A 27,203-nucleotide genomic window follows, 5' to 3' on the forward strand; every position below is an offset into this window, starting at 1 on the left:
ATGTTCCCAACGGAGGAATTTCCCTGCTGTTTTTATTCCTCACCCTCAGTAATCCTGGTTAATAGCTGGTAACAGGTCCTTCCTGCCCACTTCGGGGACTAGGTCCTGAGCGTGGAGAATGCAGCAGTCTCCTGGGAAGGCTGTGAATATTGTCACTTCCTAGTGAAGCAGGCTTGATGTCCTCAGCAGCTCACAGTAGATAAGGCTTAATGTCTGATTCCCTATGCTCTCTTCCTTTATTAGTACTAACTAGCTACACTCACTAACAGCCCTGTTCAGAGCCAATCAGAAAACAGTGCTTTCAAAGGGGGACTTTGCACTGTTTCTCATTGGGAGCAAACTCCTTTCCCCACCCTTTCTTCTAGATAAGAGACTCAGCTACAATAAAGAACTATCAAGTGGCTTAGTTCCGTCCTTTTCAGCTGGGAGTGCCAAGGGTAAGCAGGAAGAACTGGTGAAAGCCAGGGGCCCAGGCCCCCTTAGGAGAGAGGCTGTGGAGCTTGGTGAGCCTGCAGGGCGTTCCTCACCCAGAGCAGGAATGTGGTGCTGTGACCACGCAGGTGAGGGCACAGTGGGAATGTGGAAGGAAGGCAGGTAAGCCTGCACTCAGAAATCTGTGGGAGGGAGACAACCGGAATGAAGGAGCTTGACAACTTCCCATTCCTAGGAACTTCCTGTGGTCAGGAAGCAGCAAAGGCCCCTTACAGGCTCTGCTGGTCGTCTCTGGGAGTGTGTTCTAAGAGGTTCTAAGGTTCGGTTGATGCTGAACTTATGATTGGCTGTCTGCCTCTTGAGAGCCAATACTCAAGAGTCAGGGGCTGGTGGAAGGAACGGTGGTTTATTCAAGAGCCAGCAACTTGTGAAGGTGGTGGACTAATGTTGCAAAGACCATCTTAACAATTGGGCAGGGGTAGGAGTTTTTGCAAAGAGGGAAAAAACAACAACAAAAAAGGAATTTAAAGGAGGGGGTTGAGTGTTCTCCATGGAGGGGTCTAAGTGCAAGACAACACAGTCCGTTCAGATAAAAGGTTGAAGGTCAGCCATTCTCCCAGAACTGCAATGTCTGGAGGTCGAAGTCAGTTTCTGCTTCTTCTGAAGGAAGGCCCTAGAATTCTTAAGGAAACAGGTTGTTTATCCATAGTCTCTTATTAGTTAACAGATCATCATTTACAGAAATAATGTTAAAAGCATGGTGAGGTGGGTTACAAGGGTTGTGTATTAAAGACTTACATGTGAAAATGTTCATTACCGAATCATTTGTAGTATAGAAAAATGTGAAGTAACCTACATTTACAACAATTAAAAAATAAAAAGTAACACACTGTCTAACCAGAGGGGCTTCCAATCTAGTGTCTGTTGGCCATTCATACCTTCTCTTTGGAGAAATGTCTTTTGAGGGCCTCTTCTTATTTTTTAAATTAGATTATTTGGTTTTCTGGTGTTAAATGGTCAAAATATGTCCACAAATATTCACATTTATATGAAGCAAAGTATATGATTACCATTATACATTACTTACATTTTATTCTTTTATGTGTTTCATTTATATTTTATGCTTTTGTGGTTTTTTAATTTTAAAATTGTAGAATAGAATTATAGAATCAGGAATAAAAATAATAAATATCATCCCCAAATAATTAGAAATTTGTTTCACACTTGAAAACCTTTTTAAAATAATATTTATTCCTTTAAAATATTTTTATTAACAGCTCTGGCCGGTTTTGCTCAGTGGTAGAGCATCAACCTGGAGTGCAGATGTCCCCAAGATTCGATTTCCGGTCAGGACACAAAGGAAAAGCTCCCATCTGCTTCTCCACTGTAGAACTAGGAGGCATGGCAAGGGCCACTATCACAGCAGCCGCCCGGCTCAGGCAGGTTCACATTGGATTCGGACAGTCGGTAAAGAAACAACGGAGCCAAAAACTGGTGGGCCATAGTCTTTAATCCTAGCTTGCACCCGGTGGGCAAGTAAAAACACACACTGGGCTCCAAAACCCACTCACATTCAGTGCTCACAAAGCTACTGACTTATCCGAGTTTCCTAGAATCAAAGGTTTCTAGCTCACCAGCCTTATTCTCCTCAGTTCCTCATCTCCTTCCTTATCCCAGACACAAACTCTGCACAAACTGGCATCTCACTCAGCACTCCGCCATCTTGGCTGCTTCTCCTGGCCACATGGCTTCTTTCTGCTCTCTTCTCTCTGCTCTCTCCTCTAATGATAATCTCAGGAGCCAAGAGAGCAAGCTCCCGCTCCGTCCCCATTTTATAGTGTAGAAATCCAAACCCTTAATCCAATATACAAAATAGGGAAGTCTCTAATACAAAGTCACTTCTCTGAGGCATGATTGGATTGTACCACCCCACATCAAAACGGGTGGGAAAGGCTTAATCCCAAAACCAAGCCCCAGGTTACAGGGATTCTGCCTGCCTTTAGCCCACCCCAACACACATTAATATCACCTGGGCAATGGCCTCCACGTGGGCAGCACCACTTTAACAAAGTGAGCATAATACATTTTATCTGCCCAACATCCACCCTTCACCTCACCCTTCTCTCTCTCTCTCTCTCTCTCTCTCTCTCTCTCTCTCTCTCTCTCTCGTCCCCTCCTGCAGCCATGATTCAACCAGAGCGACTTGACCTGGAAGCTGAGGATGGCTCCATGGCCTCGGCCTCAGGACTAATTGCTCATGTTGCAAGGAAGCAGAGCCCCAGATGGGCAGAACATCGCCCCCTAGTGAGATTCCCGGGTGGATCCCAGGTCGGGGCACAGGTGGGAGTCTGTCTCTGCCTCCCCTCTTCTCACTGAATCAATTCTAAAGAGAGAGGAAGGGAGAGAGAGAGAGAGAGAGAGAGAGAGAGAGAGAGAGAGAGAGAGAGAGATACATTGATCTGTTCCTGTGTGTGCCCTGACCTGGCATTGAACCTGGGGATCAAACCAGCAACCTCTGTGTTTCAGAGCTAACTCTAATTAAGCAAGCTATCTGGCCAGGGTCCCACTTGGGAACAATAAAACAGAATATTCAGATGATTATAAAAATAAAGGGTACAAAGGACTTCAGCTCCTGCTCTGAGTGTAGGGGAGCCCCGGAAGGGGTGAGTGGAGGAGGGAGGGGAAGTGAGTCAGGAACCTCTGGCTGGTGTGCTGAGCATAGACTGTGGGGACTCCAGTGAATCCGGGACTCAGGGAGGAGGGTCCTGTGCTCCTCAGAGTGTGATGGGGGAGGCGGGAGCTGGCTGTCCCAGGGAATTGTAGGTACGTGGAAGTCAACAGTAGCCTGTTGGTTCAGGTACATACATTTAACGTTATATATTTTTGGAATGAATTCCATGTTGGAATCAAATGTTAAGAGGCTCCAACATAGACATTTGTAGAGGAGGCTCTTGTGTCACCAGTGGTCATGGTTGAACCCAAAATTCGTCCTGGGAGGGAAAGGTCTCCATGAAGATTTCTCCATCTTCTTCCAGGTCACTATTTCTACTCAAGCTCATTCTGGTGTCTCTCTCTCTCTGCACAGCAGGTAAAAAGGGTGATGTCCCTGGTCTTCCATCTGCTTCACCTCTCTCTCTTCCTCATCTTGGTCCAGCTGCTCACCCTCTGCTCAGGTAGGGAACAATTCTGCGTTTATGTATCTAAAGCAGTTACCTGTAGTGCCAGTATGAACCTTGGACTCCATCCCTGGAAGGCCCATCCCGACTGACCTTCTGTTAGAACTGAGAGGCTCTCTAGGAGTTTCTTACCTTGCTCTCCCTGCCTGGAGCCCCCGTACCTTCTGGCCCAGCTCTCACTAATGGAGCACCCCCTTCTGTTGACCAGCTCAGATTGCTGTGGTTGGACCCCCAGACCCCATCCTGGCCGTGGTGGGTGAAGATGCTGAGCTGTCCTGTCACCTGTCCCCAAAGATGAACGCTGAGACCATGGAGCTGATGTGGGTGCGACCCAGCCCCTGGCAGGTAGTACACTCGTATGCACATGGGAAGGAAGAGACACAGGCAGCAGAGAATCGAGGGAGAACTTCGATTTTAAGAGAGGACATCACTGAGGGGAAGGCTGCTCTCCGGATTCACAACGTCACAGTCTCTGACAATGGAGAATACCAGTGTATTTTTCAAGAAGGAGATTTCTATGAAAATGCGATGGTGGAGCTGAAGGTTGCAGGTGAGCCTCAGGTCTGTTCTGAGCCATTCTCCCACGGAGATCTGGGAGCGCAGTCTCCACACCCACCTCAGAGCACCTCTGACTACTCATTAGCACCTGCCTCACCCCTTTACAACTCTGCTTCTCTGAGACCCTTGACAGACACAGGTTTCCCTCCAGGGACAGTTCCTCCTCTGTCAAGTAAAAAAATCTCTCATCCCAGCCACCAGGGTCTAAGCAAGGACATTGAAATCATGGATAAAATCAATGAGAAACTTCCCTCAGCAGGTGTCACACACCTGTGTGGGTTCAGCTGAGCTCCAGACAGTGGCCGTGGTTCTCCATGTGTGCGCTGCTGTGGGTCCAGGAGGCTGACCTGCAGGGACAGCATCTGTGTTGCCAATGTCGTCCTACCAATTACCCCAAGAACACACCTGTAGTTGAACAAGTTGTGTTCAGTACTTGTTGCAGGGAGGTAAATGCACACATGTGCAATGCATGCAGTGTCTCAGTAAAAGGGTGTCAGGAAAGACTTGGTATAACTTTTGGGCTCTGAGAGGATTTGGGGGAGGGTTTATAGAAGTAGAGATTTGTTCTAGATCAGATGCTGTCAGGATGGTGCAGGAGTGTAACTGGTCACTCACAGCCATGATAGGATGGATAAGATTAGTCGTTGTAGTCAGGACACTGGTCTTGTTATCTCTGTGCTCAAACCCAATTGTCAAGTGGTCTTGATTTTGTCCTCACCCATCACAGTGACAAAGCACCTTGTCTGATGCTGCTGTTCCCTGAAATTGCTCATGTGCAGACCTCACAGCTGCATTTCTCTTTCTCAGGATACAACCTTGCCCGTGGCTTCTGCCTGGGTTAATCAATGGGGAGCCCAGCAGAGAATGGAATTGAGGGTATGGTTTAGTCCTGGCTCTGTCCTGCAGAATAGCCTCAGCTAAGTATAGTTCTTTCCTGGATCCACAAATCCCCTTGAGAAAGCCCTCTTTAAGAGACTGTATTATTTCAGGTCTATAAAAGGTTTCTTTCCTCTTCCCTTTCAGTTTAGGTGTTTAGGGACCACTGGAAACAACTCCACTATTCCTGGACCTTGGTCATCTCTCTGCCATGTAGTTATTTTCACCTCTGCACAACCACATTACTTAATGTTTCCTGGGTTAAGATACCTGAGAAACAGGCTGATAGTGATACCATTAATAACATCAAGAGTTTATCCCAGGGACTTACATACAACACATTACTTAAATGGTGCCATGACAATGGGCATATCTTTCCATCACATGGTAAGGACAATGACTTACATAGGACAAGGAAGGATAAATAAGGGTTCTGAGGAAGGACTCAGCCAAGATAAGGGGGAAGGACTTACATGTTTGTCCAGGGTGAGGTGAGAACCTTTCCCAGAAATCAGCGTGTCTGGACATGGGACAGGGGTCCTGCAGACTCTAAAGGGATTTAGAGGAACCAGCTCTGTTCCGGCCCACATTTAACCGAATCTAGCATGAGGGTCAAACAACATTCAGGCGGTGGTCACATCATGGAACTGTCTGTCCTGCACAGCACACGTCTATAAAGAGCTCCTCAGTGGAACCCTGCTGGAGTTCTCTAGTGTGAGTGTGCGCTCCATTCCTGAGGAGACCCTCACCAGCACAGAGGGCTCCCCATAATTCAGACTCACTTTTCCTTCCACAGCGCTGGGCTCTGATCTCCTCATTGAAATGAAGGGTTATGAGGGTGGAGGGATCCGTCTGGAGTGCACGTCTGCAGGCTGGTATCCGCAGCCCCACATCGAGTGGAGAGATGACAGGGGACAGAACTTGTCCTTTGTGGCAGCACCTGTGACTGCAGACAGCCGGGGTCTGTATGCAGCCTCAGCATCTGTGACCGTGGAAGGCGACTCTGGGAGGGGGATCTCCTGTATCTTCAGAAACCCCCTGCTCAGCCAGGAAAGGACAGCCAGGGTTTCCATTGCAGGTGAGTGCCCTGCCGCTACCTGTGCTTAGCTGTGGCCCCTGGGGGCAGGCACTGACTCTCTGCTGCTGACTTGAGTCTTTGCAGTGGACGTAAGGCACAGAGCAGGGACCTGGGTGCTTCTTTCCCCCATAAAGTTGTTTATGTCACAGACGTCTTCTGAGCATTTCCTGTGTGTTACAGACTGTGACAGGCAATGGGAATTGTGGGCAAATGGTAAGATCAACAAAGATATAACAAAATGGAGGAGGGGGGAATATGTATAACCCATATCTTATGGAAAGGGATAACCTTTTCAAAACAACCCAGTTGAAAAATGATAAAAGAGCATGAACTGGCCTGACCTGTGGTGGCACAGTGGATAAAGTGTTGACCTGAAACGCTGAGGTCGTTGGTTGGAAACCCTGCACTTGTCTGGTCAAGTCATATATGAGAGTGGATGCTTCCTGCTCCATCCCTCTGTCTCTCTCTCTCTGTCTCTCTCTCTCTCCCCCTCCCTTTCTCACTCTCTCTCCTCTCTAAAATGAATAAATAAATAATAAAATAAGAGCATGAATTATCAGCTCAGAAAAAAGAAATCACCCAATGAAAAAATGTCCACTCTTACTGAATAAAGAAATGTTTTTCACCTGTGATGTTGTCAATAAAACAAAAAATGAGATCATTGGAAAAACATTCTGATAACAGGCTTGTGGGGAGACAGTCACTCTTAGATGATTGTTGCTATAATGTGGTATATTTCTGGTATACATTGGCCTATCTTCTCATTTGGACAATAGAGCAATATTTATCCAAACTACTTTTTTATTGATTGAAAAGCCCAGTTCTGCAAATTTATCTGACAGATCAGCTTGCAGTTGATAAAACGATCCATTTGAAATGCTATTTTTATACCATTAATTAAAATAGCACAAAGATAGAGACTCTTCTATGCCCTCCAGAGAGACTTGTATATAGTGGAGGGTTGCACTGTGAGAGGAAACACAGACTTGCTCTCTCTGCTGACATGACGGTCCCCAAGACACTGAACAGAGAGAGCAAGAGTCAGACCAGCTGGGACAGAGTGCTGTGTTTGCTGTAAGCAAGAACAAATGAGGATATGTGTATATTTTTAAAATGTAATGAACACTTGTATGGCACTCTATGAGTCAGGCACTTCATAAGCATTAATTGAATCCTTTTACCTGTTAGTACAAGAGAAATATTATGGTGAAGTCATTAGTTCCAAGTCACATGCTAGTCGGGCAGAAGACCCAGAATGGGAACCCAGGCCCTCCAGCTCTAACATTTTAATCACATATAAAACTGACTAATGAGAACTAATAAATAGGGCACTGAACCAGGGAGTGGAGAGCAGACTTCAATGACTTTGTATATATTGTTTGATATCTGAACTATTCCCATGTGAGAGGCAGGCATGTCAAGACAATAGTGTTACATGACAGTAAGAGTTCTGGGCCCTCTGTAAAAAGAAAAATCTGTCCCGAGACACCCCGCGACCCACCTGGTCAGAGGCTGAGACTGTCCCTGCGCAGGTCCCTTCTTCTGGAACGCGTGGCCCTGGGTTGTGGCCGTCGCGGTGACCCTGCCGGCTCTGCTGGGGCTCCTGGTGGCGGCAGGGTTTTTCCTATGGCGACAGCAGAAGAAAAACAAGACACCGTCCACGGAGAAGCAGCGGGAGCGAAGCGCCAAAGGTGAGTCCCGGCTGCAGGAGCGCGACCGCCCCGCCCCAGCTCGCGCCCCCACCGCGCGCGTCCCCCCTCCATCCCCGTGTTGAGACTTTTTTCTGCTTATTTCCAGAGAAGCTGCAGCGCGAACTCAGTAAGTACTGGTCCCACCCGCGCGTCCCGGGGTCCCTGCCTCACGCGTCACCGACTCCTCACTTGTTCCCCGCAGGACGAATGAGGATCCAGTACCTGGCACGTGAGTGGCCCGGACCCTCGTCACAGACTCTGCTCCGATATGATCCCGCCCTTCCCTCACCCCTAACCGCCCGGGGTGGGGGAGATAAGGACGCTGATGGGGGAGCCGGGCAGGGGTTTTCTCAATGGAGAAGGGGCTTCAGTCTCCACCAGGGGCCGCTCGCACCGGGACATCCAGGGGACACAGGAAAGGACAGGGGCCAGGGGAGGTGGACTCAGTGTGTGAGGTCCTCCCCTCCCTGGTGGCTTTACACAGTCTGTAGTCTGCTGAGAAGAAACCAGAGGACAGAGAAGTGTCTCTTAAAAATACGAATGTCTACCGTGTCAGTTGTCACAGATATACCTGCTGGAAAATATAGTATCTGAGATTTTCTCATTAAGTTGCATAGATGGATTCTAGCACACACATACACACACACATATGCACACAGCGAGCCCACGCCCAGGTACAAGAGTAAAGTAGGCACCCCTCAACGTACTGGGACCCCATAGGATGCCTGAAACCGTGGGTAGTACCACACCCTGTACACACAGGTTTATGTCCCTTTCTCTGAAAAGGAGACTTCTCACTGGCATACATGTATTGCCAACATCACTACTCTTGCCTTTTCAGGCAATTATTAAGTAAAATAAGGGTGAGTTGAACACGAGTACTGTGATACCGCCCCAGTAGATCTGATCACCCAGCAGCTCCTAAGTGACTAAGGTGAAGGGGTGAGGTACACAGTGGGGACAAGCTGGACACAGGCATGATTCTCCCTGGGATGGTGGCAGTGGCATGGCATGATGTTTCATCAAACTACTCAGAGAAATGTACAATTTAAAAGGTATGAATTGTGTATTTCTGGTATTTTCCACATAATATTTCTCGACCACTGTGAAAAGAAGGTAGCAAACTTCAGAAAGCAACACTGCAGACAAGGGTGACTGCTGTGCAGACAGGTACACACAGCTCTGCAGTGACAGCTGGGACAGCTCGTGCAGGGTGCCTGCAGGGTCACTAGATGCAGTTGATTTAAAGAGGGGGGAGCAGAGAACTGAACAGGCAGAGGGACAGGCAGGAAGGGGGGGTGGTCAAAAAAGAAATCAGATGGGTGCAAGAGGAAGAGAAAGGAAATGACTCTGAAATGACAGTTCAGGTGACTCTGCTGTCTTCCTTTGTAGGTGAGAAGTCTCAGGCCTACGCTGGTGAGTGACTGATGCTCTCTGTGTACAAAGCATTTAAACCCTCTCTCTGCTGGTGAGGAATGATCAGATCCGGCTCAGAGGCCCATGTTCTGTGGTGCACCACCCTGTCTTCTGGACACTCAGAGAGGACCTTCCACATACAGTGTCCCTCACCCTGCTGACACAGATGCCCACACACCTGGGCTCAGCATGGCCATGTTGCCTGCAGCTTCAGTGTGATGACGAGAAGCCCAACATGCAGAGAGGTTTCATGCCTGATCCACAGAGCGGTAGATGCAGGAAACCGGATGTTGAATGAAACTGAGGAGAGGAGGGGGAAGAGGCTTAGTGAGGGGGATGGTGGGGGAAGAACAGAAATGATGACCTTTCCTTGTCTGTGTCTCCTTCCTTTCAGAGTGGAAGACGGCCCTCTTCCAACCTGGTGAGTGAGTCACTTTATGTTCCCTAGAATAACAATGAGTGGATCCTGCTCCCTTTTCTTCTCTAAATCCTGACTAGGGGAGTCTAAGAGGGTGACTTGAGGTCCTGGTCTCAAAGCTGTGTCCATCTTCTGCTGAGGACACAGAAAACCAGGGACAAGTTCTGTCCTGGGCTCCACAGGTCCTTGTGGGAAGGAAGAGGCAGGAGAGGTGCAGCTGGGGGAAGGGGCTGCAGGAGAGTCAGGATGGGGCCTGACCCAGTGTCTGCCCCTCCTGTCCCTGTGTGTCCTCAGGTTACACAATGTTTCTGAGCTTCAGTGTATTCACTTTAGATGATGGTAGAAATTCCTACTATGTGAGGATTGAGGTGAAGATTAAATGACATAATCAATGCATATTGTTGAAAACACCAACAGGAAAGAGAAAGCCTGTCTAAGTGGGTGTTTGTCTCACAGTAACGACCATGGTAAGGAGAAGATAACTCCTTAGAATGTAACAGACTGTTTTATAGGGTAATTGACTCATAAGGGGTAGGGTCAGATCACACAGAAACCGGCAATCTGCACAGATTATTCACTGCTACAGACGTGTTGCCATACTTCTTTTATAGTATAACTCGGGTACTAATGATTGACCGGAGAAAAGGACAAAGAATATGTTGGCACCAGGCCATAAGTCTTGGTCTTGTGATGTATGATTTTTTATAATCGATTCTGTCACCAGTTTGCTACTGACCTCAGTCTTTCTGACATTCAAGCTGCTACTAACAAAAATGTCCATAGCTGTATTTTAAGGAACACAGCCATTCATCACCTAGCAGGCTTTGGTGTGCTTGCTGAGGACAGTGAGATTGGTCAGAGGTCAACAGCACGTAAAGATGAAAGAACTCTGTGACACGGAGGTGCAGTTGGTTTTGTCACTGTCACCTCTGCAGTGATAAAGAGGGGTTAAGCTCTGGCTGGATAGTTCTGTTGAGCATCATCCTGATATGTAAAGGTTATGAGTTCAATCCCCACCACCCCACCCCTGGTCAGGACACATACAGTAACAGCTTCTGTTTCTAGTGGGGTTTTTTGTTTGTTTTGTTTGTTTGTTTGTTTGTTTTGAGAGAGAGAGAAAGGAAAGAAAAGAGATGAGAAACATAAACTTGAAGTTGCAGCACTTTAGTTGTTCATTGATTGCTTCTATGTGCCTTGACAGAGTATAGGGGGTGGTTGGTGGCTTGAGCTGAACTAGTGAGTCCTTGCTAAACCAGCAACCTTGGGCTCAAGCCTGCAACGACGGGATCAAGTCCAACATCCCACGCTCAAGCCAGTGATTTTCGGGTTTAAAATCTGGGACATCAGTGGCCCAGGCTGATGCTCTACCCATTTTGCCACCACTGGCCAAAGAAGAAACTGATTGATGTTTATGTCTCTCTCTTTTCTTTCCTCTCTCTCTAAAAAAAAAAAGAAAGGAAGAAAAACAAAAGAAAATAAAAAGGGTTTAGAGAAGGGATGACTTGCAGGGGAAGGGGTGGCATTAAAGGAAACCAGCAAGGATGACTGGTGCCCCAGGGCTCCCACAGTGGGAGCTGTCACTACCCCTAGGCTGAAGGGGGAGGGACAGGGAGCAGTCACTGGAGCCCAGAGGAAGCTGGAGCTCAGGGAGAGGCTGCCTGAGAGGAGTCAGGCTCTGTCAGAGCATCTCCAGTGGAGGAAGTGGGGAGTCAGTGCTGGGCCTCTTTCCTTTCTCCTTCCTGTTTCAGCTGGTACCTCCCCTTGGCCAAACCCAGCAGGTCACCAGAGACAAGGGAGCCCAGTGATGTTGTCCACAGAGGACTGATTCCTGGGTCCAGAGAGTATGTGCACAGGTGGGGAGAGGACAGGAGAGCTCTCAGAGCCCCCAGCATGGCCCCAAGCACAGAAGAGACGTGGTCCATGTTATCACACCAGGCACTTCCTGCCTGGACAGCCGGCCTTGGGCTAAATATGCCATACAGCTTGTTGTAGTCCAACCTGAGATTAGTATTTTTACACCCATTTTACAGATATGAAATTGAGACTCAAGATGTAGGTTGTATCTTGGGAGAAGGAGAGACAGTGCTGAAAATGAATCCAGCTCAGGATGGGGGAGGGACAGGGCAAGGGCTGAAATTGAGTCCATGTGACTGTGCAGCACAGGTGTGCACGGTCGTGTTGGGGAGGGAAACAGGGAAAAGGTGGAAGGTGACAGCTCACTATGGTGGGTTAGATAGACCCCAACCTTCCTCACCCTCCCCATCCATATTGAACCCTCTCCCTTCCCTGTGGGTTCTCTTGGCCTGGCTGAGGGTCACATCCAAGACAGGCTGGGGACCTCAGGCTCTGGTCTCAGGCCTCCTCAGACAACCCCAGTCCTTGTAGGCGGAGACTCTGAGTTCCAGGAACCATGGCTGACTCCTCACTATCTGAACCCTCTGCAGCTGATGTGTTTCTGGATCCAGACACTGCGTACCCCAACCTCATTGTTTCTGAGGACCAGAGGAGCGTGCAGTGGACAGGAACATGGCAGAGCCTGCCAGACAACAACAAGAGATTTCAAAAGCATTATCGTGTGCTGGGCTGTGAGAGCTCACTTCGGGGAGACATTTCTGGGAGGTGGAGGTGGGGGACAGGGAACAGTGGCATATTGGAGTATGTAGGGAGAACGTGGAGAGAAAACATTCCATTGAAATGACACCTGAAGTTGGATTCTGGACAATAGGGCTGTATAAGGGGAATAAGTACTGGGCTCTCACGGACCCCAGTACCAAACTAACAATTGACCCTCCTGAACGCGTGGGGGTTTTCCTGGACTATGAGTTGGGGGAGGTCTCCTTCTACAACGCCAGTGATGGGTCGCACATCTACACCTTCCCACACACCTCCTTCTCCAGGCCACTGTTTCCTATTTTTCAGATTTGGTCATTGGAACCCACTGCCTTGACCATTTACCCAGCCCAAAAAAGAGTGGAAAGTTCCCTCATGCCAAACTCAGTGCCTGACCCTTCCTTGGAGACCTCAGTGGTCCGGGACTCAGATGATGGGAATGAGGACCCTCAGGTTGAAGGAACACCTTTGCTTCTCCAAGCCTAACCTGGAGCTGAGGGACCCTTAACAACAATGTGTCACAACCAGAGAACACTAGCTAAAAACACCCTGAGTGAAACACTTCACTAATATTTTTTTGTTTTTGTTTCTGTTTTTACAGAGACGGAGCGAGTCAGAGAGAAGGATAGATAGGGACAGACAGACAAACGCAGAGAGATGAGAAGCATCAATCATCAGTTTTTCGTTGTGGCACTTAGTTGTTCATTGATTGCTTTCTCATATATACCTTGACCGTGGGCCAACAGCAGACCAAGTAACCCCTTGCTCAAGCCAGCGACCTTGGGTCCAAGCTGGTGAGCTTTGCTCAAACCAGTTGAGCCCGCGCTCAAGCAAGAGACCTTGGGGTCTCTAACCTGGGTCCTCCACATCTTAGTCCGACTCTCGATCCACTGCACCACCACCTGGTCAGGCCACTTCACTAATATTGATTCAGTTTTCCACATGACAGATAAGGAGACGAGTGTGTAGAATGGGAGTTAACTTTCTAAGGGTGACTCAGCTGGTGTCCAACAACCACAGCTAACAGTTGTAGGTCACTTAAAATGTACTGGGTGCTGTGCTAAATGCTTGAGGGGAATTTGACTCACTTATCCTCCCAACAACTGTGTGAGGTAGCTTCATTTTGAAACTAAGGCAGGGCCAAGTAAAATGACGTACATAATTCATACAGAAAGTCGTGCTGCTGAGAGAGGGTCAGCCTCTGTCCCTTCTCTCTACCTCTGGTCTGTTCCTCTGCCACCTGCTGTTCCTCTTGGTCAGGGTCGCATGCAGCCCTGAGATTCCCTTCCCAGGGCACCAAGGGTAAAGGTCACTGAAGGTGACTATGAAAGTCATACCCAACTGGGATTCTTCAAGGTCAACTCCCAGTGCCATGGTCACTGACTGGCTCTGCAGGACAACTTCTTGCAGAGAATGAATTCACAGTGACCACATCACACACGGCTGAGAAGAGACCAGAGGCCAACATCTTAACCAACAATGTGACCTGTGATCACAGAGCAGAACCAACCGCCCTACTTCATACCTAATGGTCATCTGTGAAATATGAATTTGGAAGAAGGAAGCTAGATGAGCTTCAATGAACTGTCCATCACATTCTAGATCCATCTGCAGGGAAGGGACGTCCCACTGCTGGTCATTCACTGATGTTACTGGAGGTTCCTTTTACCCGGTGGGTCCTGGGGAGAAGCCACTCTTCCTCATCATCGCTATGAGTGCTCACGTCTGCGTGCCCTCTGCCCTGTGTGTGGTTGTCAAGCTACATTTGTTAAATAAATTATGCTAATAATCTTCACATTTCAACTGAGCTGCTTCTAGATTTTATACTCCCTGGAGTTTACTCACCACAGTTTCACAGTTTACCTTGCAACATTTTCACAAAATCTTATTATATTGGCTTTCTATTGCTTCTATGCTAAATAACCACAAATTTCAGGGCCTAATACGGCACAAATGTACTACCTCACATTTTGTGGGTCAGAAGTCCAACATGGTTCTCCTTGGGCTGAAACCAGGCATCTGCAGGCTGGATTCTTTTCTGGAGGATCCAGGGAAGAGTCTGCTTCTTGCTCATTCTGATTATTGGCAGAAGCGAGTTTCCTGCAGTGGTGGCACCCAGGTTGGCATTCCTTGCTGGCTGTCAAGAGAAGCTGAGAGCTCTGCAGTCTAGAAACATCTGGAGCTGTTCTTGCAGGAGTAGGTGTGAGGGAATAATTCAGGTGAAGGGAATGGCGTGGGGACAGAGTCCCAGTCCTGGAGTAATTGCTGGTGGGGACACTGTTATTGTGCCAACTGCAGTGTTGAATTGAGTCAGAACGGAATGAGAGGCCTGCAGGGAAAGCATTTAGGCCCATGCTGGAAAAGTTAAGAAATGTGCTCTGGGAAGATTATTCTAGAAGAAATGCATGCAATATCCCATTTGGGATCTATGGGAGGAGCGGTACTGGATCCAAAGAGACCATCTACTGGAAGAAGAGGAAGCCTCTGTTCCCTGCCATCATCCTGCGGGCACTGGAGTGCCACCTCTTGAGGGAAAGAAATACCTTTCTCCTCTCACTCAGTAACCACACATCTCTGACTCCGTAGTTTCTGAGAGACAAGGTCTCCATAAGAGCTGCGGTAACTGCTGTCTGTCTCTGGTCTCTACACCCCAGCTGGTCCTTGCCCCCCATGTCTCCTCCATCCCCACAAGCCCAGCAACTTGAAAGCGATTATTAGGCTTTAGGGAGAGTGTGCTTATGTGCACCTCATGCCTGCCACCCACTGCGTAAACGCCCCACTAACACAGACTCACACACACACACACACACAGCGACCCATAACACGCAGGGAATTGTAAGACTGTGGGGAGGGAGGAACAAGCAAAAACAAAAAACAAAAAAACCGTACATTGCCTCTGAAAATAGAAAGAGAAACTAAAAATTCCAGATACTCTCAAAAGGCTGCTGCAGAAGTGCCTGTTTTAATGCTGTCTGTGAATTCTACCTAGCAACTGGTGAGGAGCAGACTCGGCGATGCCATTGGCTGGTGGGACCGCCGCCAGCCAATCCCGGACTCCGAACGGTCACTGGAAATCTTGGGATTCTGGTCACAAGGACACCGGGTCCCGGGTCCCCGTCGCACACAGCCTGTGATGGGAGGACAGGAGTAGTTTTCTTCTCCTCTGTCGGGACGTTCTGTCCTCCGGCTGTGGCTGTGCCCACGGGCGGCTCAGAGAGAAGGACAACCGGAAAGTCATCGTTTAGAGCGTCAGCGGAGAGAAGACGCGGAAGTGCAATCTGGCAGGTGGGGCCGCGGGGGCCGCTGCGCTCCGTGTGGGGCGGGGGGCGGATCACGTGGAGAGGGGTTTCCTGGAGGACTCCACGCCTGGCCTCCTGGGGTCGCTCAGGTGCTGCCTGGAGGAGGAGGAGGTTGTGGAAGGATGTCGGGTGACGACCGCAGAAACTGAGCTCTGTCTCCAGAAGTGACCCGACCCGAGCAGGGCGACTGGGGAACGCTCACTTATTCCTGGAATGTTCATGAGCGCGTCTGTGCGGAGACGCCGGACCTGAAGAGGCGGAAGGGGGGTGCCCAGGATACAAGTGGGGGCTCTGATGTCACCAACACGGGTTACAGGGTCGTTACCTAGATCAGGACGGTGGTGCCAGTCTCCCTGGTGATTTCTCCAGGTCTGCGCCCCCAGGCCTGTGGTCCCGGCCTCCCCTGGGTGACCGTCCTCCGTGCTATGGAGCCGGCTGCTTCCCTGCACGTCTCCCCGCCTGACCCCCGGCAGTTCTTCGCGCTCCTGGGCTTGTCCGCACTGGTCTCAGGTAGGGCGCTGCCACGGGCTCCTATGGACACAGAAAGGGAAGCCCACACTTCCCGCCGCGGTGGTGATCACCCATCCTTCATTCTGCACGTGTTCGCTGAGTTTATACCAACACAGCCCAATAAAAGGCAGACAGCTCCAAAATACATACATTGTTATCATTCAAACTTGTAATTAATGTCAACTGTTCCATTGACACATTTAACAGTTTTTTTAGTCCAAATATTCATATGCTTTATGAGTATCTTACACTGACAGACGTTTTATTTGGGACTGGCTAGTGGCTACCAGGTTGGACAGCTCCAGCTCCTGCTGTGCTCCAGGCCTGCGATGCCCTGGTCAGCAGGAGAAAGCCTCTGTCTGCACAGGGTGTGTGTGTGGGGGGGGGGGGGGGGGGGTCGGGGGGGCGGCTCCTCTCTGTTCTGTTCACCGAGCTCTGGCAGCCTCAGCAGACACTTAGTGGCCATCTCGTGCTCCAACCAGCACAGCTGTGGGCCCCAGAATCCTCAGCCCAGGACGCCCCTCGCTCCTCCCCTGGAATAGCCACTTCCTTTCCTGCCTTCTATATTGGAAGGCTGGTAGGTACCTCAACTGATTCTGCCCCTTTGTTGAACAGCCCAGTTTACTGTCGTGGGGCCAGCTGACCCCACGTGGGCCTTGGTGGGAGAAAGCACCGTGTTAAGCTGCCACCTGTCACCTGAGAGAAGTGCCGTGGACATGGAGGTGCGGTGGTTCCGGTCTCAGTTCTCGCCGGCCATGCTGGTGTACAAGGGCGGGCGCGAGAGGACGGAGGAGCAGATGGAGCAGTACCGCGGGCGGACAACCTTCGTGAGCAAAGACATTAGCAAGGGGAGGGTGGCCCTGGTCATTCACAATGTCACCGCCCACGACAACGGCAGCTACCGCTGTTATTTCCAACAAGGCAGGTCCTACGATGAGGCTGTCGTGCACCTAATGGTGGCAGGTACATTGTTTCACTTGTTTGGTGGCTTTTTCCTAAAATACTCTGTAACCCAGAGGGCAGCTTCTTCCTGCTGGAAGACCAAAGGATGAGTGTCCACTGACCAGTGGATATCGAGTCTTTAGAAGCTCACTAAACTCAGCGGGGACCTTGAGTAGTGGAGAATGTTCAATCCCTACAGATTATTATCACGCTACTATATAGACTTCTCTAAGGGCCTTCACCAGTAACATGCTGTAGAATTAGACATTTTAGACATTTTTATCTGTCCCCAGGCCTGGGCTCCAAGCCCCTCATTGGAATGAAGGGCCACCAGGATGGGGGTGTCCGGCTGGAGTGCTCATCTGTAGGGTGGTTCCCAGAGCCCCACGCAGTGTGGAGGGACCTCTATGGTGAGGTCATGCCCGCCCTGGAGGAGGCTTACACCCAGGAGACAGTCGGACTCTTCAGGGTCACCATGGCCGTGGTCATCAGGGACAGCTCTGTGAGGAACATAGCCTGTTCCGTCAACAACACCCTGCTCGCCCAGGAGAAGAATTCTGTGATCTTCATTCCAGGTTAGTTCCCTGGCCTCTGAGGACCCCGTCCTGCAGGCAGGAAGCTCAGCAGACAGATGGGAGCTTGAGGGAGGAGTGGGGACTGGGTTGGGCGTGGGAGGGTCCTGGGCCTGAAGAGCACAAGCTACAGCGAGCTGAGGCGTCTCCCCTCCCACAAGGGGACAGCAGACAGTCTCCAATCGTAAGAATGAAACCGTCTTCTCTGAGGATAAATCTGCTAGCATTTCCCTTGTTGTGGTTCTGATCCTGCATCAAGTTTTACACATTTGAACAATCATAAAGCCTGCAGGGTGGAATGGGCACATAGCTGTCTATCCCTGACGCTGTGTTATATTGACGCCCTCCTCCCCAGTGGGATATTCCAAGGAGACATCTGCAGAAAGTCTACATTCCTAAATTCATTCAACAAATAATGAGCAAGGATCCCATATGTTCAAGTCACTGTTCTAGAAACCAAGTATGATCAGAGAACAAAATGCATGAATATCCTTACCCTCATGGGGTTCACATTCTACAGCAGCAAAGAGTAAGCATTAAAACAGTTGCTTAATCTGTTCTATCAGATAGTGTTAAGTTCTGTAGAGAATTAACCGGGGGAGTGTGTAGGGAGGGGGAGGGGCATGGGGCGTTGTAATTATAAACAGGATAGTAAGGAAAGGATTCAACAAAAACTGGCAATTAGGCAAGTGAGGAATGAGCTAGCCAGGCAGCAGAAATAGCACATGCAAGGGGCCTAAGGCAGAAGCATGTCTGGCAGTTTCAAGGAACCCCACGAGGTCTCTGTGGATGGAATGGATTGAGTGTATGAGAGTAGAAGGAAATGAATTCAGTTCTGGAATGTGTCCAGACCACATGGGGCAGTGTAGGGCATGGGTAGACTTTGGCCTTTAGTCTTCTTGAGACAGGAAACATTGCAGGGGAAAAAAATTCCATGATGGCCCCAAAGCAGCCGTACTGAGGAAGGACAGCACCGGATGTGGCAGAAGCCGGGAGGAGGGCGTGGCAGTTGTCAGGCAGTAGTGCAGGTGGCCGCGCCAGGATGGTGGCTGCAGTTGGCTCTTATTCACCCAGTCTTTCCCACGGTGACTCCAGGTGCTTATGCTCGTCTGTGTCCTGGGCTCTGTCAAACGACAAAAACAAAACTAACTGGAAGTTTTCTGTTCCTGCTTCCAGAATCCTTCTTTCCCAGCACGTCTCCCTGGATGGTGGCCCTGGCTGTCACCCTGCCTGCCCTCCTCCTTGTCATCGTCAGGGGCATCTGTCTCATCAGAAAACTCCACAAGGACAAAGAAATGTTGTTGGTAGGAAAAGATTTAGAAAACAGAGAGAAAGAAATTGCACGTAACGCACTGAAGAAAGAACGTTTAATGAAAGGTAAGAGTAAAGGGTAGTTTGCTGGCATCTAAAGAACACCGCTCCGGCATGTGGAGTCTGGAACACAGAGGATGGAAGAGATAGAGCCAGAGCTTGGTGTCCCCATGCCGGTCACTGGCTTCACCCCTCCTCAAATGCTGCATGCACTCACCTGGCTACAGAGAGCAGTACAGTGTTGAAAAGCAAAAAAAAAAAAAAAAAAAACAACAAAAAACTTAAATCAGTACTTATGATATCCACTCACCTGGTCCTGTATCATTTCTGGTATCTGGACTATTCTCTAGACATGATGGAGGGAATGGTGACTTCACACAAAGGACTAGGGCTTTGTTTAATACAGACTCAAGTTCCTAGTTCTTCTATTGAGGACACTCATTTTTTCTATTTCTATTTCAGAACAACTTCAAGAAGAATTGCGTAAGTTTAGCATTTCTTGAACTACTCCGTGCACCGTGTGTATTCTGTTGGTCACTGTTATCTCGTGAAGCTCACTCTCTTGCCTGTCCCCTTGCAGGATGGAGAAGAGGACTCTTACATGCTGGTGAGCACCTCTGACCTTCCCTCACTCCCCAGCTTCCTCCCCACTAACAAGCCACAGGACACATGAGCTGAGTGGAGCAAGGGGACACGGTGACCTGGGGGTGGGGGGCTGGGGTCAGTTCACTAGCAGCATCCCACCAGACACAGGATCCCTGCTCTTTCTGCAGAACATTCCTGTGGCTCTTGATCAACATTTCACTTCCTTCCCACCCTCCCATTTTTAGCATAATCTCATCCAGGACTACCAGAGGTCAAGCATACAGAGTGAACCTCCCCGAAGGTTATGTTTCAATAGTTGGTTCTCTTTAGATCTGGGTTATTGTGAAAGGAGACAATACTGACTTAACTACTCACTCCCTGGCAGAAGGTACAAACCGGACAGTGAGGAGCCATGGGTGAGAGAGGCAGCGACCTACCCAAGCCAGTCTCAGGGGTGGACACATAAAACCAGAAATGCCTTCTTGCCCCAGGAGAGCACTGATGCTGTGTACAGCCTGTGAGGGGCAGGGACTGAGCAAACAGGAGCCACAGTGTCTACTTGCCTCCCCTGAGAGGCACCTTTCATTGTGTGATTCATCACCTCCTGGTCACAGGCACCAGAACACCCAGGCTTGACTAGGTCACGTGCTGCATAGACCATTCTCTTGAGGTGAACTTCAGAATTGTCACCGTTGAGCATATCAGCGTGGGGAAGGAGAAGATCATTGTAACAATGGAAATGGAGGTTGGCTCAGTAATAGTGACAGCGGGTGGGGAATGTCTTCACCATGTCAGGGTCGGGAGCACTTGCTATACCAGAGAGGTCACTTCAGACCCAGGTGTGAAAGCAAAGCTGGATGGACATCGTTCCCCACTTTTTGCCAGACGCACCTCTCAGGTCGTGGGTTGGATTCTGGGGAACACGGACCTCATTTTTGACTCTCTGAAGAGTTCCCTTGTTAGTCATTTAAGTCAGATGTCACTTGGTTACGCTGGTGGAAATCGCAGAGGACCAACAAAGGGACTTGTTAGTGCCGAGCGTCAGTGTAGGGGAAGTTGGCCTTGATTGCTTTACTGGGATCTGGGAGGGCACAGGGTCTCTTTGGTGATTGAAGCCAAGTTGGAAACTTTCCAACCAAAATGGCTCCCGGAGATCATATGCTTTGAAAAGAAAAGAGGGCAAATCTGAGAATGTGGAAGAAAAATGGGAGCCATTAGTTTCTGCTCGATTGCTAAACTTCCACATTTCTTAGAGTCCAGTTATTCTCTACCTGAGACACTGCTCCCATCATTCAGCCTCAAGATGTCTCAGTTGTGAGCTGTCTGGGATCTGGGATCAAGGGGCCTTCATCCCACCCCATGGGGGAAGTCGCCCTGCTTTTCAGGACATCTCTGAGACGCAGGCCTAAAGCTGACCTCCCTCTGCAGCTGACGTGGTCCTGGACCCGGACACCGCCCATCCCGAGCTCTTCCTGTCAGAGGACAGAAGAAGTGTGAGGCGGGGCCCTGCGGGCAGAGCGTGCCTGACAACCCAGAGAGATTCGACTGCCGGCCTTGTGTCCTGGGTGCAGAGAGCTTCTCCTCAGGGAGACACTACTGGGAGGTGGAGGTGGAAAACGTGATGGTGTGGGCTGTGGGGGTCTGCAGAGACAGTGTGGCGAGGAAAGGGGAGGCCCTGCTGGTTCCGGAGAATGGTTTCTGGACCCTGGAGATGTTTAGGAACCAGTACCGGGTCCTGTCCTCTCCTGAGAAGATAATTCCCCTGAAGGAACGCCTTTGCCGGGTGGCTGTGTTCCTGGACTACGAATCTGGGGATGTCTCCTTCTATAACATGAGGGACCGATCACACATCTACACGTGTCCCCGTTCTCTCTTCTCTCGGCCCCTGAGGCCCTTCTTCAGGCTGGGGTCTGATGACAGCCCCCTCTTCATCTGCCCAGCATTCACAGGGGCCCAGGGGGTCACAGTGCCTGAGGGTGGCCTGGTCCTTCACAGGGCAGGAACCCAGCGCAGCCACCAGGACCAATTCCCTGATCTCAGAGACAAGCAGGGAAGCCCCGGCCATCTCTACTAGCAGAGCACAGAGTCCCCTGAGGACACAGCCCTCCTGTCCTCTGGTCACAATGGAGAACGTCCTCCAGAGACTCCTTGACGCCCTCTTCAGTCCCCAGCTCCATCCCCCTCATCAGACTATAGCATTAGTAACTCATTTCCTCGTCACCATGGGGCAGGGTCAGTTTCAGGAAACTAGAGCTTCTACATGGCTCCCAACCAAGAAGAAAGACAGAGACAGTGACAGTCAGGGTGACACAGTCAACACAGGACTTGAATTGACATCAGTCACTGCGAACTTAGGGTGAGGACAACAGGATGCACTAGACCTAAGAGGACTAGGAACCAGTCTTGGAGGTCAGAGACAGAGGAAGAGGGACCAGAGATCTGGGACAGGCCCAATCTGTTGGTGTGGTTAAGACACAACATGATGGCCTGTGGTCCCAGCTCCTGAAGGTCCATCCCCAGCCACCCCCAGATTTCCAGCCCACAGAGTAAAGCCCCCAGGCCTGGGAGGATGAAAGACGAGGACACCTCTGGGTCGGGCTGGCTCAGGCATCTCTGTAATAAACATTCTCGGTCATTGAAAGTGGCCTGAGGTTTATAATCCTGGCTGAACAGGTGACCATTGGACCAAGTTGATTACAAGGTCCAAGTTCAGTGGGGAAGCCAGCAATTTCTATTCTTTAGTCTCAGAATGGTTGGGGTTTTTTGTTTTGTTTTTTGGGGTTTTTTTTTATAGAGAGAGAGTCAGAGAAAGAGATAGATAGGGACAGATAGACAGAAAGGGAGAGAGATGAGAAGCATCAATCATCAGTTTTTCATTGCGACACCTTAGTTGTTCATTGATTGCTTTCTCATATGTGCCTTGACCAGGGATGGGGGGCTACAGCAGACTGAGTAACCCCTTGCTCAAGCCAGCGACCTTGGGTCCAAGCTGATGAGCTTTGCTCAAACCAGATGAGCCGGCACTCAAGCTGCCGACCTCATGGTCTCGAATCTGGGTCTTCAGCATCCCAGTCCAACGCTCTACACTCTATCCACTGTGCCACGGCCTAGTCAGGCCCAAAATAGTTTCAATACTTAAATTTGAGGATTTTAAAGATCTTTTGCTCATGTTGTGTATAACTATCAATATTTACTATTTTGAACTGAAAAGTCTTTAAAGATATATTTATAAATCTACATTTAAGTGAAAGTTATAGGCTGATCTAAATAAAATGTTTCATGACAAATTACTTGTTTGAAATACAAAATAAATGCTGGTGATACCTGTGGCATTGTTACTTTGTTTTGCCAATCTTATGTCTGGCTTAACGGAAGTCCGGCTTCTCACATCTGTCTGTGTAAGCACTTGGGGACCTACAGAGAATTTTTTGAGAGTTGATTTGAGCCTAAGTGAGGGCATTGCCCTGGAGCAAGATCTCACATGCTCTGCAGGATGACAGTTTTGCAGATAGAGTCTTTCCTGCATTAGGAGTGAGGGAGGGAGGGTAAGGAGTCTGTGAAAGTGGGAGGAAGGAGAGTTAACCAGACCCTGTGCTCCTTGGGGGTGAATACTCTCTGAAGGGGCTGAAAAAAGGATGACTTCTGGTATTTCAAAGGTGTGTTGACATCGATGCACAAAGATGGTGGACAGGGTTTATTTAAAGTGAAGAAACTTATTACTAGAAACTTATAGTGGGATCATGACTCCCACTATGATCTGCCCAGTTAGGAGTTTGTGGTCAGATCACCTCATGTGGTTACTGTCCCATCACTGATTTGCTACAGAGCTTGCTTCACTTGCAGCACCAGAGTCTTGAGAATCAGACAGAGCAAGAGGGGTCTTAAATTGTAAAGTCCAGATACATCATGTCTGGTTCAGATTTCCGCATAAGGGATTTACTTCGATAGAATTTCCTACTGTGTTTTTCTGGCATTAGAGGACACTTTTCAGTAAAAAGCCATTTCTGGGAAATTGTCATTCTTTGTGTTGTTTGTGGCTTCGTAAAAGCCATCACTTCCAACACTGGCCTCTATTTGACCTGAGTCAGAATTCACTCAGTAAGAATAGCCTTCTTTTAGGGGTATTTCTTTTTTTTTTTCTTTTAATTTTTTTTATTTTATTTATTCATTTTTAGAGAGGAGAGAGAGAGAGGGAGAGAGAGAGACAGAGGAGAGAGAGAGAGACAGAGAGAGAGAGACAGAGAAGGGGGGAGGAGTTGGAAGCATCAACTCCCATATGTGCCTTGACCAGGCAAGCCCAGGGTTTCGAACTGGCGACCTCAGCATTTCCAGTTCGACGCTTCATCCACTGCACCACCACAGGTCAGGCTTAGGGGTATTTCTTAAAAACAATTAGTGGCAATTATTTACTTGCATTAGCTTGAGAATTTGCAACAACATTTTGGCAAAAGGTAGGCTCACCACTGCTTTCCTTGGAGGAGGAGTCTGCTTCCTGGTGACATGTAGGCTCCTTTCTAAGCTCATGACGACACAACTCAGCCAGCAGGTACCTTAAGCAGCCACCCAGGGCACCCACTGGCCTCTCTTCTCTAACCTCCCTCCTCTGCCACCTGTACCCTCTTCTGTGGATTTAGCTGCCCTGATCCCTCTGTCTCTCCACCAGTTGTTTTTGTCAAGAGGGTCTGTGACATGGGAAATTGGGATTTCCCCCATTGTTCTACAATGAAGACCATAAAACTTCCCTCTCCCTGCAGGATAGAAGAAGTTCAGGTGTATGCCGGTCGGCCCAGTGGCTCTTCCCTTCTCTGGGACTCTGAGCTCCTGCCCCTCAGGAGACGCAGAAATGAAGACCACTGACAGCATCTCAGTGGTGAGGACAGAGAGGAGGGGCGGTGAGAACTGCTTCCAGTTCTCCTTAGAGGATGGACCGGTCTCTTGAATTTGAATGTAAAATTGATTAACCTATTTCTCCTTCTCCAAGTAACATGAGGGCTCACTAATCTACTGCTGATGATTATGAAGGACGGGCTATGAGGGAGGGGCTATGGGGCCCAGGGGCTGGGAGTGGACATGAGTGTGCAGGCAGAAGAGGAATTCTGAGGATATTGACAATTCCCAGCATAGTGTCTCGTTTCTCTGGAGAAAAAGAAATGCCTTCTGAGCCTCACAGTCACTGCCTCTCAGTCTCTCCTCTCATCCTCCTTCTTCCTCCCCCTTCTCCCTCTATTTCTGTCCTTCTATCTTTCCTGTAGATATTCATCCTAGAAGATCCTCGGCCAGTGAGGAGCTGGATGGTAGATGAGTCCTTCTGTGTTCTCATCCCCCAGTGACAATTCTGAGATGGTGGCTTCAAGTTCCACACAGTCTCTCAGAGAGTCCCCAGAGAGACTGAGCCCCAGGGGCCCACATGTACCCAGGTTTTATCACACACTTTATTGTGTTCTCCCTGTTTCATTTCTTTACTTTCACATGTTTTCTGGGACCACGCCTTATATAAATCACTTGCCTGCATCTCTGTCTCAGGGTCTGCTCTTGGGGGAACTCAGACTAAGACCAGGTCTGATAAGGGAACAAGAGTGACAGCTGTAACAATAGGAAGCAAGGTGATTGAATTCATGGCCGCCTCCTGAAAATTCCACAACTCTGTATTCCCATGTTTTCTAGAGCTTGTCCTCCAGAGAGTGAGTGTAGCCCTGCTTGGAGGCTCTTCCCCACCAGGTGACAGGGAGAGGCTGAAGTGGGTAGTTTGTGGGGAGAACTCAGAGTCTTCAGACCTCCCTGGTCCCTCCCTGCATCCTTCTCAGTCTCCCTGCTCAATCCAACCTCTTCATTGGCGTCTCTAAATTCCCTGTCTTCCCCTCTTGTTTACTGTCGGAAATCTCCATTTCATGAGCATTTCCAGGAATATGACTCAGATGCGTCCACTCAACCTGACCCCAGGGAGTATTTCACCTCTTTCTTCCCCGCTGGTCCCTCTTCTGCATCCCACCCCCACCTTCCCCAGGCCTCCTCACTTTCCTCCTGCCCGTCACATACACAGTCTCTGTGTAGCACAGTGCACGTAGACTCAACACGGGCTTGGCAAATAGGGGAGTGATGTCATTCTCACAATGTGGACGTAACATTGGGTCATATCTGGTTATTACCAGTGAGCCGACAGTGTGTGCCCCAGGGAAGAGCAGGGAACCACAGAGCTCAGCAGCAAGCCCGAGAACACAGTGCATACGTGATGTCCTCCACCCAGTCCTTTGTCTTAGCTTGGGTTAACCTCGTGCAAAAGAGACAAGCCCACAATCACGACACAGAGCTGTCTCCAGGTCACGCCCACAATTCATGGAAAGGCTGCACCTAGGGAGAGGGGAGACAGCACCACCATGTTCAGGCCTGAGAGACGACTGCATCTTCACCCTAATTCTGCCGGTAGAAGTGTGGGCTGCTTGAGAGAAGGGCAGAAACAAAGGACAAAGGAGAATGTCAGATCCTACAGTATTTCCCTGGCAAGGTTAAGGGGCCGGGAGTTGTTCTGGGGTCACAGAGGAAATATGCAGAGATTCTTAGGAGAAAAGTGCCACAGTCAGATTTGCATTTGGTAAGTCAGTCTCTTGCACACTGGTGGGTCAGTCTTTTGTTTGGTCTTAATCATAGTGCCAAACAAAAGGCCAGGAAAAAACTGGTGATGAAAGATTTTACCAGACATATGTATATAGTACAGAGTTGACACTTTTAATTCATACAAAGTTCCCAGAGATTGATAAGAAACAGCACCATAGTCTGTCTAGGAAAAAAATGGACCATTGGCCTGAGAACTCACTTCCAGAATCTAGTCAATGGTCAGTATGGAGAGTGACCAGCTCACTGTCATACAAATGCATCGTGAGATAATAACACCATCCATTTCACTCATCTCAGTGATAACAAGGAGTAACACCTGCAATGCAAGCAGGGATTTGGTGAGAAGGACCTTCCTGTTGATGGAGAGATGGGTTCAGCGTTTTAGGAAAGAACCTTGACCTAATGCTATATTCCTGATAATATGTGAGAAAGTACAGGCCTGGCCAGATAGCTCAATGGGTTAAAGTGTTTTCCTGAAGAGCAGAAGTTTATGGTTTGATCCCTGGTCAGAGCATCTGTTCTGATCTCTCTCTCTCTCACTCTCTTTCTCTCCCTATAAAATCAATAAAAATTTTAAAAGTTTCAAATAAAATAAGTATATTCAGAAATTATCAAAGATGTGGGGAAAAACTGATATGTAAAGTGCACTATTTATAATAAGCAGAAATCCAAGATGTCCCACAATCTTGGGAACTATACAACCTAAAGTATGATATCTATATAGACAGTAATAGCAAGATTGTTATAATATTTGGGCTGTGTTAGAGATTTGGGGAGTGCTGATAGAAGTAAAATTTGCTCTGTGTTGCACGTTGTCTGACTTCATTCTCTGCTGTGTCAGTCTGTGGCTTCCATTCTTGAGGTTGCCTCTTGGTGACAAGACGGCTTGCTGTGCTCCAGCTCCAGAGGTGGTGCTCTACCCTAGAGAAAGGAAGCAGTGGGAAGTATTGGAAGGCTCTGGACAAACACAACCTAACAACTTCCACCTACAAACCACTGGCTCACACTTAGTCCTCGGCCTCTCCATCAACAAGGGGAATGGACACACTGCAGGAACCCTCCACCCTCCCAAACTGGGTTTGATGAGGAATAAGAAGTGGGGAACAGATATTGCACA

General features: G+C 49.1%; 2 protein-coding genes across 2 annotated transcripts; both read left to right on the forward strand.

Moving 5' to 3' along the window:
- The first annotated feature begins 421 nt into the window (after positions 1 to 421).
- On the forward strand, positions 422 to 12,825 carry LOC136382930 (butyrophilin subfamily 3 member A3-like). The gene is given in 11 exon segments (XM_066352315.1): positions 422 to 560; positions 3,521 to 3,605; positions 3,817 to 4,158; positions 5,839 to 6,120; positions 7,653 to 7,811; positions 7,918 to 7,938; positions 8,014 to 8,040; positions 9,204 to 9,227; positions 9,622 to 9,648; positions 12,090 to 12,236; positions 12,239 to 12,825. Coding segments are annotated over 10 exon segments (1,689 nt in total). The 5' UTR covers positions 422 to 560; positions 3,521 to 3,532.
- A 2,412-nt stretch (positions 12,826 to 15,237) lies between these two features.
- On the forward strand, positions 15,238 to 22,224 carry LOC136382969 (butyrophilin subfamily 2 member A2-like). Its single transcript, XM_066352381.1, is given in 9 exon segments — positions 15,238 to 15,540; positions 15,924 to 16,064; positions 16,680 to 17,027; positions 17,300 to 17,581; positions 18,755 to 18,955; positions 19,352 to 19,372; positions 19,470 to 19,496; positions 20,903 to 20,980; positions 20,983 to 22,224. Coding segments are annotated over 8 exon segments (1,608 nt in total). The 5' UTR covers positions 15,238 to 15,540; positions 15,924 to 15,979; the 3' UTR covers positions 21,549 to 22,224.
- The last annotated feature ends 4,979 nt before the right edge of the window (positions 22,225 to 27,203 follow it).

Source organism: Saccopteryx leptura, chromosome 11 (assembly GCF_036850995.1).
Source record: "Saccopteryx leptura isolate mSacLep1 chromosome 11, mSacLep1_pri_phased_curated, whole genome shotgun sequence".
Classification (NCBI taxonomy): Eukaryota; Metazoa; Chordata; class Mammalia; order Chiroptera; family Emballonuridae; genus Saccopteryx; species Saccopteryx leptura.